Raw genomic sequence first — 14,980 nt, forward strand, 5'->3', positions numbered from 1 at the left:
CACCTTAGAATAAAAATTGTCTTCATGTGTTCAATAAACAATTGAAAGTGAAGGTCATTATAATGAATCTCAAGTACCCCTACATCTTCTCAAACACAACCATGCCCGATACATATGTTGTGGTTTATTAGTACTCTTTTGGACATGTCAGATCGGATTTTACGTTTCAGTAAATATATATACATTACACAGTTTTGCCTTGACTACTCTGTAGGTACACTCAATCATTGTGATGAAATCAATGAACAAATTAAATTTACTTTGGAACAATTGCATGTAACCTCCAATATGATATGTCCTTTTTGTAGCGTGAAGCATATGGTGAATGAGATTTATTTAGCTCCCCCTTCCACAATAGGATTTAACAACATGATAACCATGCAGATTGAAAATGGCTTTGCCTGGAAAATGTTCATCTAATGAACAATGCCTGGCTAATACCCTGTATCTTTCCCATTCATCTGCCATCATCTTTAGCTGAGATGTGAGTTGAGTAATACCAAGAACATGGTCTTATAAGATAAGCATGATGGTACTCATAGGTTTCCTACTCATATGAGCTTGTTCCACATACATTGAGTGGTTGTTTTAAGGGGTTATTTTGTCAGAATCATATTTTTTGTAATCTGCATTAAATACTCAATCGTCAATTGATCCAGTAGCTATCAGTTAAGACGTTGGTATCAGATCCCGCCCATAACACCAGCTAATAAACCTTGTTTGGTTGGATACTTCACTTCATACAATGTTTGCCTATAAAGACATACAGGGCTTACGTTAGAAGTTATGTTCTGACGGTGAGGGAGAAATTGAACATCACTATTTCGCTATTCTTTTTGTGGCTCTCTGTAGCCTGAAAATAGATGCATAAAGCCACTCCAAAAATATTCCCAAAAGTCTGCCCAATGAGTTTTCTAGAGATCGTGAAATGGAGTTATTAAAATATGGGCAAACACACTAAGTCTGCTCTGATTCAGTGCCATGTCTCTGCCACTCGCTAAACTGCTCAAAATGATGACAGAATAAGAAAAGATAATAGAGCGAAGAAAATCCTTGAACTGAGTGCATTTTCGTAGTGTGAGAAATATTGGCGGAAAATACACCTTTGAAAACAAGTTATACAAAAAAACATATAAATGTTAAGTCTGATTTTATCCTTGAAAGAACCCTTAATGTTCGTCAACTAAAAAGCACATTAATTGAGCGTGCCACTGCAAAGTTTGACAAGGCACAACTTCCAGAAGTACCAGCAGAGGCTATTAAGGCAGACACTGACACGGTCAGACATATACACTATTTCAGTAAAGATCTCATGGTGGAGATTATTTTGGAAGACCTAGAGCAGATTAGGGATGTAGAAATAAAGTAGGGTAGCCTACAGTAAATTACATATTTTCAAGTTGCAGATTTCTCACAAAACAAAAATATCTTTGCCTACTGGAGATTTTAAGTCCTCCAAGACGGAGCCAAAGACCAGACTGGGAGGGCTGTTGTGCATCTTAGTACATATTGCTCACACATTCAGTGCAACACAGAACTAGAGAGCTCTTGACTAGGAGCATAAAGGATACAGAGAGGGGGTCAATGGTGGCAGAGCTGAATAGATAGTATAGACCCATTCTCAGAGACCTTGGGGATGTTACACAAAAGCCACATAACTGATGGTTTTGTTCAGCTGATGGTTTTGCTGATGAATGATTGGGAATGGGATATGCTTTGAAATGGATGATGGAAGGAGAGAAAGTGATTTGGCACTTTGTCAACGCAGCCATATCTGCAGTATATAAGCTCTCCCCAACTTAGTTACGAATAAAACCATAGATGTAATTGCTTTGTTAGTAGTACTACATTATGACAAGGAGTGAGCAGTGTTATAGAAGTAACATCAGTGTGCACATCTGAGATTTAAAAAATGTGGATAATGAGAAAATATTTGTAAAATCTATGCAGTTACTTTCAATGTCATTTCGTAGTACATGTTATCAGAATTCTGATAAGGATTCCAGTGGCTGCGAAAACCCATAAGGCAAACATGTAAAAACAAAAGAGAAAGTAATCTTCCAGAAAACTGTCCGATTTTCAAATTCTCACCATAATAAGTCCACTTCAGATAGCTTTATACAAAACATCAGGCCATTTAACTATTCAACTCCACTTATCAACAATAATTGTGTAATATCCAAATGTTTACATGGCGTTTGAGTCTCTCTCTCTGTGTGTGTGTGTGAGAGACGGGGAGAGAGGGACACAAAACTGAGAAGAATCTCGCAGGAGTTACCATGACGTAGCAACATCGCAGATAAACTAAGAAAAGTACTTCATAGGCATGATTAAAAAAAATCATGTAAAATTATTAGGAAAAGGAGGGCCTCCCGGTCGCGGCCGGCTGCGACAGAGCCTGGGCGCGAACCCAGAGTCTCTGGTGGCGCAGCTAGCGCTGCGATGCAGTGCCCTAGACCACTGCGCCACCAGAGACTCTGGGTTCGCGCCCAGGCTCTGTCGCAGCCGGCCGCGACCGGGAGGTCCGTGGGGCGACGCACAATTGGCCTAGCGTCGTCCGGGTTAGGGAGGGTTTGGCCGGTAAGGATATCCTTGTCTCATCGCACTCCAGTGGCGGGCCGGGCGCAGTACGCGCTAACCAAGGGAGCGCAGGTGCACGGTGTTTCCTCCGACACATTGGTGAGGCTGGCTTCCGGGTTGGAGGCGTGCTGTGTTAAGAAGCAGTGCGGCTTGGTTGGGTTGTGTTTCGGAGGACGCATGGCTTTCGACCTTCGTCTCTCCCGAGCCCGTACGGGAGTTGTAGCGATGAGACAAGATAGTAATTACTAGCAATTGGATACCACGAAAATTGGGGAGAAAAGGGGGTAAAAATTAAAATGTAAAAAATATTAGGAAAAGAACATTAACAGCTTAAATATATTATACTTAAGATTGTAACAACACTTTGCCAGTGATTATCACACTATAAAGACCCATTAGAAGTGGAAGTCCCACTCTGGTTGCAGGTAGCCTAGCAGTTAGAGAGGCGAGCCAGCAACAGGAGGGTTGACATTTGGAATCTTGGGTCCGATGGAAAAAAATCTGTTGTGAAGTGTGCAGGGAACCGGAGGGTTGCTGGTATCAAATCCTAGATGCCATTGGCTTACGTCATGTCCTTATGCAAGGCACTTAATCCCTCACAACAACAGCTCCCTGGGCCCCCAGTGTGGCAGCCCCACCGCACCTCTCCAAAACCTTTATGTGTGTCTTTCGGTTGGGTTGGGGTAAGTCAAATTCTGGTTGGACATTGTGTGCAATTGACCAATAAAGTGATCTTAATCTCTTAATAAGATATCTTAATCTTGTAGCCTGTCAAGGTATCCCATTCTACAGCCCATATGTTTTTTGCATTTGCAAATATAAGGAATACTGTATGTTAAAAGGAAAGTCTAGATTTGGTCATTTTGTCATTGCCATACGTTATCAAGTACACTGAACAAAAATACAAATGCAACATGTAAAGTGTTGGTCCCTTGTTTCATGAGCTGAAATAAAAGTGCACAGACATTTTCCATACTCACAAATAGCTTATTTCTCTCATTGTGTGCACAAATTTGTTTACATCCATATTAGTGAGCATTTCTTCTTTGCCAAGATAATCCATCCACCTGACAGGTGTGGCATATCAAGAAGCCGATTAATACATGATCATTACACAGGTGCACCTTGTGCCGGTGACAAATGGCCACTCTAAAATGCAATTGTCACACAACACAATGCCACATATGTCTCAAGTTTTGAGGGAGTGTGCAATTGGCATGCTGACTGCAGGAATGTCCACCAGAGCTGTTGCCAGAGAATTGAATGTTCTTCTCTATTATAAGCCTGTAGAGAAATGTTTTAGAGAACTTGGCAGTATGTCCAACCAGCCTCACAACCGCAGACCACGTGTATGGTGTTGTGTGGGCGAGCGGTTTGCTGATATCAATGTTGTGAACAGAATGGTGGGGCTATGGTATTGTGGCAAAAAAGGGGTCCGAGTGATAAATGGCGGATATTTGAGGGTAGAACTAATAAACGGGCTCTGCCCTCTCACTAAGGGGTGGCCAGATGGTGAACTACAAAGCACAAAATGGACGACCGCAGAAGCAAGGGGAAGGCTCACAAGGTTGGGCCGACCAACATATATAAGGGGTAAAGCCACGCCAGGAAGAGGGGAAGAGCAAGGAGCTGTGAACCATTGAAAAGAGAGAGTGATAATATATCGGCTGGATTTACCGTGTATGATCTGGACTGTTTGGACTTACCTGTTGGCTGTTTGGACCCTGATCTACTGAGAAGCCAATTTCTGTACCGAACCCTGCTATCCTCGATCACGCCTGCGGCCTGGTCGGTCCAGGCCGGAGAAACAAACATTGATTTTGTGTCGGTCTCACGCTTAATTTGTGTACAAACACTCCTAACCTTGAAGAGGATTGTCACAGTATGGGCAGGCATAAGTTACGGACAACAAACACATTCAAAAAAATTCTATGGCAATTTGAACGCACAGAGATACCATGACGAGATCCCGAGGCCCATTGTGGTGTCATTCATCCGCCGCCATCACCTCATGTTTCAGCATGATAATGCACGGCTCCATGTCGCAAGGATCTGTACACAATTCCTGGAAGCTGAAAATGTCCCAGTTCTTCCATGGCCTGCCAATAACTTTGCACAGCTATTGAAGAGGAGTGGGACAACATTCCACAGGCCACAATCAACAGCCTGATCAACTCTATGCGAAGGACATGTGTCGCGATGCTTGAGGCAAATGGTGGTCACACCAAATACTTACTGGTTTTCTGATCCACGCCCCTATCTAGTGTATTCCCAGTCATATGACATCCATAGATTAGGCCATAATTTGTTCATTTCAATTGACTGATTTCCTTATATGAACTGTAACTCAGTAAAATCTTTGAAATTGTTCCATGTTGCGTTTATCTTTTTGTTCAGTATAAATGAGACAAGTCACGTCATGTTTCATCATTTAAATAAGCAAAACCTTTTAACAACAGCGAACAATTTGACAGATTGTCAATGCAATGACAAAATGGCAAAATCAAGTCTCCTTTCAACAGATTCCTCATATTTGTGATTGCAAAAAATGTATATTCATTTTTAGGCTCGCTCGATAGGATACATACAACCAGAGTGGGATATTCGCTAATAATAATACATCATTTCAACAGCAAATAAAGCAAATAAAAAACCTTTTAAAAGTCAATAAAAAAATCTAAAGACTACATGTTTGATGTGTGGTACCAAACCCCATTGGGGTCAGAATTAAGTCAGAAAATACAGTATCAAGGACTACACAGATCTTAATCTTGGATCTTAATTTGAGACAGTTTGCTACAGCAGGAAAAGAATCCTGCAGCAATGGGAAATATGAATTATGTGGATTATAATTAATGGATATTTTTGTAGATGTTTCTGGAAATTACAAACTTTTGAGGCGTTTTTAAAACCTAAAATAAACAAAGTTTGCATTTCCTACTGTACAGGAAAATTCTCTGCAACAAAAGATCAGATTTAAGATCCTACAGCTGTATCTGGTTTCAGTCTTGGCAACTGCATTGACATTATTATCTGGGTGAGATGAATACATGATAATTCTCTACTGTAGCAAAAGCAGTGAATAGAAATACAGGGAAATGAATGGAACGTATGAAATAACTTTGCTTTTATCATGGGTCATCTGTGTATTTGTTTTTATCAGGGTAAGAAACAGCTGAACTCAGGAAATCCTGCCCTGCCCTACAGAGATAGACAAAGTATGGTAATTACCCCAGTGTACCCAATGCACCCCAGTGCAGAAAGACTCTACCTGGATCTTTCTTTTAAACATCACTTTCCCATTGAACATCTTTCCTATTGAAAGCGAGGTTAAAAACAAAACTGTAAATTAGATCATGAGGACAGCATTTCAATGAAATGTAGGGTGTTAGATACAGTGCCCTCCGTAATGATTGGGACAGTGAGGCATTTTTAACATTTTTGTCTCTATACTCCAAAAGTTTGGATTTGAAATCAAACAATGACTATGAGGTTAAAGTGCAGACTGTCATCTTTAATTTGAGGGTATGAATCGTGAATAATGAAAAGTGAGAAAGTTACAGATACACAAATATCATACCCCCAAGACATGCTAACCTCTCACCATTAGAATAACAGGGGGGTTAGCATTTTTTTAGGGAGGGTATGATATTTGTGCGTTGTAACTTTCTAGAAACATATTCTATTCTTATTTACAATAAAACTAACTCCAAAATGACACAATAGAGTATTTACCATTTATTTCTATTGGGCACAAAATAATCTGAAACACAACCAAAAGAAACAGCAAATGCATCCAACAAATGTGTAGAGTCACAAGCCATTGCAGTGTTATGAATATGGGACCAAATACTTAACTTTTTACTACTTTAATACACATGAATTTGTCCCAATACTTTTGGTGCCCTAAAATGGGGGCAATACGTACAAAAAGTGCTGTAAGTTCTTAACCGTTCACCTGATATGATTGAAAATACCCTCAAATTAAAGCGGTCAGTCTGCACTTTAACCTCAGTCATTGTTTGATTTCAAATTCAAACTTTTGGAGTATAGAGGAGACAAAAGAAGAAAAAATGCTTCACTCTCCCAATCATTACGGAGGGCACTGTATATAAAGAGAGAGCGACACAGTTGGAGGAAGAGAGAAATAAGGAGGAATGAAGAGGGGTATGGAGTTGAATTCAGGCTGCCTCAACAGCAGTTCATTGTGCCTAGTCAATGTTGGTCTGACGTGCTTAGCCTATTGAAACGGGCATAGGTACTCCTCTACGCCTTGGGGCATGTAAAAAAGAAAAGAAAAACTAAGTATAATTCTAAGAAAGATAACTGTGACCAATGTCTTTAAATGCTAACTCGCTCTCCCCTACGCCCCTTGGTCCAGACAGAGGAGCAGGGAGTCTGTGCTGGGGGATGTTGGTATAGCGGTGGTCCTTCAACAGACATACTTGTAGTCTCAGTCCTCTAGCTTAGGTGAGTCCATCGCTAGAGGCAGAGGTCTGGGTATGAAGACATTTATCATTTGCGATGTACAAAGTTTCTTTCTCTTGATAACTCAAAGCTCTCTAACAGAAAAGATTAAATGATCCACAGAAATCCTTGGTATTCTTTTCTATGGCCTTTCTAATAAATGTTTTGTTCAAGTTTACATTTTTTCTCTAAATATCTTGTTTGACTTGATAATACTTGAAGTTCATGTACAAGTTGATACTGGACTCAGACAGATTACTGGTACCTGGCTATGTGAGGGTAGGCTCCCCCTCTCTCTCCCCCTGAGGAAAAAGTGTATGGGAGTCCCATCGAGGTAAAGTATGTGTGACAACCCCCACTGAAACAGCCAGATAAGAATGGACAACAGATAGACGAGGCGCAAAAGGCAGAGCAATCGGATTTGCTGTGCTCTGTCCTTACCCTCAAAGCCTCCCAGCGTCCTATGCATCGCCTCATGCTAATATTCAACATACTCAATTTTGGCGATGTTCATCTAGAGGTCCTTGACAGGGGATGAAAGGGAGTAACTTAATCCCCCTCCTTCCCTTCTCGCAAAGGGTTTGTGCAAGACAGGCACTGGTCACATGGTGCTCAGAGTTTTTGTAGCCCTCTCAGCGCAGTTTCGTATCATAAGCGGCGGCGCGCTGCCTAAGCCTGTCATACCCACTCCTGGACAGGATGTTTGTAGTAGGTGACGTTCTGTTGCACCCCTTTGTTTTTGAACTGGAAGATGGTGTAGACCAGGACCAGGATGCACAGCGACAGGATGCAGGGAATCACCACAGCGATGGCGTTGACAGTGCTGTGCACGTCATTGATGGTCACCATGATGTCCACATCATCGTGGGGAAGCTGCCGGTCCTTGTTCTTCTCCATGTCTGATTGGTGGCAGCCCATCCAGTCATTGACAATAGACTTGGGGTAGCCGGGCTCAACGGTCAGCTTCTGGTTGTCAAACTTCCAGTAGTCCTTCCCTTTGTAGAAATAGGTATAAACTAAAGAGGGGAAAAGAGAGCAAAAGTACAAATTCATTTGTATCTAACAGATTGACTTGTACAGTTTGCAAATCTAACACCTCAAACATTTTGCCTGACAACTCATCCTGAATTTAACTCTGCTGCTCTATCACTCACGCCATACATTCTCCACACATTCCATTGTGGAGAAGAAACGCTAGTGGGCGTGGCGTTTGGCCAGGAGCGATGTGGATTGGTAATCAGGCTACTCAAACATTCCCCTGTCCAAATAAATACTGTACCTGATTATCTACCATTTGTCATATCATAATGGTATGCTATCAAAGCTCTACAACCGAAAATGCAGTCTCCAAACCATAACTTTCTAAATGCCCTGTTTGTTTTGGAGGGGTAGTTCTCTGTACTATGCAATGCCTGGGAGAAAAGGCACACTGATTGAGAATGTGTGGCAATCAGAGGACGACAGAAACCCTGGAGGCTACTGATTGATGAAGTACTCCCTTCTGCTGCCGTCCAAAACAGCACCTCCAGATCCCTTACGAAAATGGCTGAGCTACAGGCTAGTGGACGGACTAGCCAAATGGACCATGCCACCCCCTCTGATTTCCACCTCTCATGTTCTCAAGTCCTCTGTGGAATGTGTTTCAGGAGGTTGTGACATGACTCGCAAAAAGTGATGATAGTTCCTTCCAGAGGAAGTCTCCCGGGAGGTGCCGAGGCAGTGCAGCGTTTTTTCGCTAGAGCAGCACAAATGAGTGGCGGGGCTGAGGCCCCTGGCTGGGTTAACCCTCTGACCCTGACACCGCCAATTCCACTACACTCATGGCACAAACAGTCCTCGGACACAGACGGCCAACAGTTCAGCGACAGCCCTCTGGCCAGAAGGGCCACTTATCTGATGTTGACATGGCTCTCACTGATGGGTTAATATTAGCCGACAGCATCTCAGAGAACGGTGAGCAATTCTGACTCACACAAGCTGCTGAGACTTCATAAATACACACTAAAAACAAATGGCTCTATAAAGTTCCAAATAAGGGTGCTTTGGCTTGAAACCATAGGGGAACCCTTTTTGGTGCTATATGGAGCCTTTTTTGAAGGTTCTATAAAGAACCATGCTCATAAGGTTCTAAATGGAACATGTATGTTGCTATAAAAGAACCCTTTCATTAATTTCTATATAGCACCAAAAAAGGGTTCCGCTATGGTTACAACCCTTTTTGGGGCTATATAGAACCCTTTTGACGGTTCCTTATAAAACCTTTATGGAGAATGGTTCTATAAAGAACCTTTCTCAATCTCAAAGGTTCTTTGTAGAACCAAACATGTTTTTATTTTGGTTTAATAGCCAAATCATATTGTTAAAATACCATTGCTTTTATTATTGTGCTTATTAACAAGTTGAATCAGGTGTGCTAGCTCTGGGAACGGCTTGGGATCCCCGAGGAGAGAATTGAAAACTACTGAGTCAACAGTTCTCAATTGACACAAGGACATACATGAGTCTTTCACAATACACTGTCACTGGCCATAGTTATAACATGTACTAGCATAACACAACAGATTAAATAAACTGTAATGACACTCACTCACGGTAGCACAAAAAGAGCTGTGAACAAACCATGCCCCAAAATATTCTAATGAGCTGCCGCCCCTACATTTTAATTATCACTAAAAGAGGAAAGATTCCTTTGTTTCAGTAAGGTTCCACATAGAACCATCACCCTTCCCAAAGAGCCCTTGAGGAACCCTAATGTTTTAGTGTGTACATGATGAACTTCAGCTATTTTCTGCTGTGTTACGAATGTGTTGTCAACACATTTTAAGCTTGATCTCGTATAATATTTACCTCGTGCTTGATGAATATTCTGTATACATATTTAGTAGGCTGACTATACATTGGTACTTTACTCCAGAGGTAGTCAGGGACCCAGATCTCGATTGTCAAACCATTAAAATCATCATTATACCAGCCTCTAAAATCATTGACAGGCATCAATAATTGTCTTAAAATAAATGCATTCATATTATTTTGAAAACATATCTGTTAAATAATATGCATAAAGGGAGGCACCGGGATATCTGGTCAACAGGAAAACAATGTGGACAGATATTTTAATACCATGTGTAAACACGGAAAACTTTGATCTCAAAACCCATATGTTCGCGCAAGTTGTAAATGGGGCCTTCTGATAAGACTAAAATAAAAGTCCAATGTTGGTATTGTAAGACTTCAGTTATTGTTTCAATGTGCAATTACAGCTTATGCACGTCACTACGATAACAGTCCAAGTGCTTTGTTACTGTAATAGCAATTACAGTACCAAATGTAGTTAATTCATAAAGTAAACAGAAATTCCAATTCCCCAATGAAAATAATTGGCATTTCAAATTACTTCCCGAATTGACGTTATTGAGATGGAATTAACCCAAACCCCTGTCCCTCTGCATGCTTCCAGGCGGTAGCCACATGGTCTGTGGATAATTATACTCACAGCCCTCCCTGCTGACGAAGGCTCCCTGCGGCGCCTCGGGGATGCCCTTCCACACAGTGATGGGTTTGGGGTAGCCCGGGTCGGCCATGCGTTTCTCCTCGTTGTAGCGCCAGTACTGGTCCCCTTTGAAGAAGTAGGTTTTGCCCACGGGCTCCCAGCGCAGTGCTGTGTCAATGCCGTCCTTAGGGAGACAGTTACCCAGCTCCACCAGACTCTGGGGGTACCCGGGCTCAGCAGTCACCTCTTTGAATACCCAGTACTTGTCACCTGTGGGGTAAACAACAACAGGGTCATGTTCATTAGGCACTAAACAGAGGAAAACCGACTGAAACGGGGAGATTATCTCAAACTATTTTCATTTTCCACTGTAAACCTTTAACCTTTTACTGAAGTGAGCTAGATCAGGGTCTCAGTGTTTCTTGGTAGTTTTAAACAAATCTACTTTGAAACAAAAGTATACACCTCACACACATGGTTATGGGCTTAAAAATAAGAAGACACCTGTGCCATGTAAGACATAGGGCTCTATTTTCGCCTGGCGTTAAGTCGGCACAAGTGTCACACATGTTAGTTTGCAATTTCAGCATGTAAAAACTGGCGCACTGGCATGTTCCAGCCTTAACACCAGGTTTAGCAATTTACCTGTCTAACATCAGCATGCTTGTGCTCAGATGGAAGGGGTGGAAATATTTGAGGCACGTCCTTAATGATCCAAAGTGCTAATTTCAGGCAGCGCTGGTAGGGATATTTAAGACCAACCAAATCTGGTTTTAGCGGTAACGCAGTTGGTTATGACATTAGTTGTGACAGCGGAAACGCAGCCTGTCTAGCCCTGACACGCACAGCCCATATGCTCATGGAACAAGATGTGATTTGGTGCCTGTATACTTCATATTTATGTATACCCATTTTATTTTATTAAAAACAAAGCATAGCGCCCCCCCTCTCAAATAAGTCTGTTTTCTTTTTGTCCTGCCCAATGTAGTCAAGTAGGCTAGTCAAAACCGTCGATAAAGTGTTTGGCTCGTGAGACTGCTTGGAAATAAATCTTAAATCACTAAAGAATTATTAAAATACAAAGTTTGAGAGGAGCAATACAGTGAGCTGACGTTACATTATTTTAGCTATGCTTTGGATGTGTGTAAAACCCCCTCCATGATGCAGGCTAAATGTGTTCATGCTCATCATGAAAGGAGAGATGAGAACCTCAGTGAATACCGATGAACCTCATATTTAGAAGTTATTTTCCTGTAACAATTGTTTGTTTTTTGTTTCATATTTTTGAAACCCAAGCCCACCGTTGGCTACCCTTACCCTAGGCCTTCTATAACAAAGGCTGGTGCAAATGCAATGCATTGTCTTTTTTTATGATGGCGATTTTCTGATATCATTACATTTTACATGTACTGTATTTATTGTAGTTGAAAAAATTAACAGATTACTGTTACTCATACTACTCCATTTCAGTTAACAGGTGTGCCTTGTTAAAAGTTAATTTGTGGAATTTCTTTCGTTCTTAATGCGTTTGTGCCAATCAGCCAATCAATGTAGGGGTGGTATACAGAAGATAGCCCGATTTGGTAAAATACCAAGTCCATATTATGGCAAGAACAGCTCAAATAAGCAAAGAGAAATGACAGTCCATGATTACTTTAAGACATGAAGGTCAGTCAAGACGAATAATTTCAAAAAATTTGAACGTTTCTTCAAGTGCAGTCGCAAAAACCATCAAGTGCTATGATGAAACTGGCTCTCATGAGGACTGCCACAGGAAAGGAAGACCCAGAGGATAAATTCATTAGAGTTCACTGCACCTTAGATTGCAGCCCAAATAATCTTCACAGAGTTCAAGTAACAGACACATCTTAACATCAACTGTTCAGAGGAGACTGTAAATCAGGCCTTCATGGTCGAATTGCTACAAAGAAACCACTACCAAAGGACACCAATAATAAGAAGAGACTTGCTTGGGCCAAGAAATACGAGAAATGGACATTAGAACGGTGGAAATCTGTCCTTTAAAAAAAATGTTGGTTCCAACCGCTGTGTCTTTGTGAGACGCAGAGTGGGTGAACGGATGATCTCTGCATGTGTGGTTCCCACCGTGAAGCATGGAGGAGGAGGTGTGATGTGTGGGGGTGCTTTGCTGGTGACACTGTTTGTGATTTAGAATTCAAGGCACACTTAACCAGCATGGCTACCAGAGCATTCTGCAGCGATACGCCATCCCATCTGGTTTGGACTTAGTGGGACTATCATTTGTTTTTCAACAGAACAATGACCCAACATACCTCCAGGCTGTGTAAGAGCTATTTGACCAAGAAGGAGAGTGATGGAGTGCTGCATCAGATGACCTGGCCTCCACAATCACCTGACCTCAACCCAATTGAGATGGTTTGGGATGAGTCGGACCGCAGAGTGAAGGAAAAGCAACCAAAAAGTGCTCAGCATATGTGGGAAGTCCTTCAATACTGCTGGAAAAGCATTCCAGGTGAAGCTGGTTGAGAGAATGCCAAGAGTGTGCAAAGCTGTCATCAAGGCAAAGGGTGGCTACTTTGAAGAATCTCAAATATAAAATATGTTTTGATTTGTTTAACACTTTTTTTGGTTACTATATCATTCCGTATGTGTTATTTCATAGTTTTGATGTCTTCACTATTATTCTTCAATGTAGAAAATAGTAAAAATAAAGAAAAACCCTTGAATGAGTAGGTGTGTTCAAACTTTTGACTGGTACTGTATGTAAAACATCAGTATAACGGTGAGTGGACATTCTCTATTTCTCTTTATATTGGATCTTTGTCCAGCTACTGTGAAATGTTTGGATGTACGTAAAACCCTCTGTAGTCTGCATTATTTTAATATTGTATGCCCACAGGAAGCAATTATGTTGTCTGTAAGTGTATTTACATATAGCCTATTTAAAGCAAGTTGTTGTTTCATTTTGTTTAGAATTTGAATAGAATTATTCACTCTTTTTAGGCCTTATCAATAATTAATTTAATCTTGCTTATTGACAGTATCAGTGTGAATGCAATGTATATATTTCCACATTGAAACCATGCAATTACTTAGAGCAATTTGGACTGCAAACAGGTTGAGGTTAACATATTTAGCAAAGATAGATCAACATTTTGTTATTTTGTTTCTGTAAGCTGTTAAACAAACTATAATGGACTATCATTGGTATTGGAGTTGATTCCAAGGCAATACATAAAACACTGTAAATACACAACTTGAAGCCATGGAGCACATTCTGATTGGCCAGTGGGGGGCTAAGCCTAGACACACCCACACCCAGTAACTGCGCTGATAATTGTGGTTGTGAAAATAGCTACAATAGCTCGAACCTATAGCACTATTGCCAGAGCTTAGATTGACCATTGCGTTAGGTTTGTTAAAATAGAGTTTAAATGTTTTGTTTGCACCCAAATATGACACTTTATATACATCACAGAAGACTGAAATATAATTGTTTGACATAGAAACACTGGATTTTTGGCGTAATTTTTTAAATAATGCTTAGTAATTATGAAATTATGAGGAATAATAACATTCCACCCATGAGGGCACTAGGTCATTTGACTACAGGAAAGGGCTACATGTTTCCTGTCGCGTGCCCTAATGAACATGACCTAGGTCAAAGTGGTATTGTGAATCCTCAACTATTGGGCATCCGCATGTTCAGGGCTTGGAAATTGAACTAATGTACAAGGACAGTGTTAGAGATTGGGGTTTTATAGTTGGTACTGTATGTCTCTGTAATCCAAGTTTATTCACCTAAAGCGAACATGACTTAGCTAACAATAACACTGAGCAGTGCAAAAAGGGCTAAATCACATTTGAAAAGGAGAAGGGAGTTAAAATACCCTTAAAGAATACAAATTTGCCGTCCGATCTCTCGTAGGCGGCGTCGATACGGGGCGGTAGACCTTTCCAGAACTGCTCAATCTGCATCGGGTAGCCCTCCTGCACCTCGTTGTTCCGCAGTCGCCAGAACCATCGGTCCTAAAGAGAATAAAAAGAGAGGAAAGAGCTCACATCAATCACAGCTCATTATCATTTGGCTCCAGTAAATCTAGGGCACGGCTGAGCAAACTCCCCACTGACTGCTACCCACATGCAAATACCCACACTTACCCCTCAAACAGCCACAAATGATTCGCATAGCAGAGGCCTTATTGCAGGGTAACTACAGTGCTTTCGGAAAGTATTCAGACCCCTTGACTTTTTCTACATTTTGTTACATTACAGCCTTATTCTAAAATGGATTTTTAAAAAAAATACAAAAATCCTCAGCAATCTACACACAATACCCCATAATGACAAAGTGAAAACCCTTTTTTTAAACATTTTGGCAAATTTATTTACAGAAATGCCTTATTTGCATAAGTATTTAGATCTTTTGCTATGAGACCCGAAACTGAGGTCAGGTGTATC

General features: G+C 41.1%; 1 protein-coding gene across 1 annotated transcript in view; it reads right to left on the reverse strand.

The window, feature by feature from the left end:
• Positions 1-7,725: 7,725 nt before the first annotated feature.
• The window catches only part of mmp24 (matrix metallopeptidase 24), a 40,969-nt gene continuing 33,714 nt past the window's right edge, over positions 7,726-14,980 (reverse strand). The window contains exons 6-8 of the mRNA XM_038971499.1: positions 14,410-14,548; positions 10,541-10,807; positions 7,726-8,063 (exon numbers count right to left, since the gene is read on the reverse strand). Coding sequence (XP_038827427.1) covers positions 7,726-8,063; positions 10,541-10,807; positions 14,410-14,548 — 744 coding nt within the window. The remainder of the gene's footprint in view (positions 8,064-10,540; positions 10,808-14,409; positions 14,549-14,980) is intronic.

Source organism: Salvelinus namaycush, chromosome 2 (genome assembly GCF_016432855.1).
Source record: "Salvelinus namaycush isolate Seneca chromosome 2, SaNama_1.0, whole genome shotgun sequence".
NCBI lineage: Eukaryota > Metazoa > Chordata > Actinopteri > Salmoniformes > Salmonidae > Salvelinus > Salvelinus namaycush.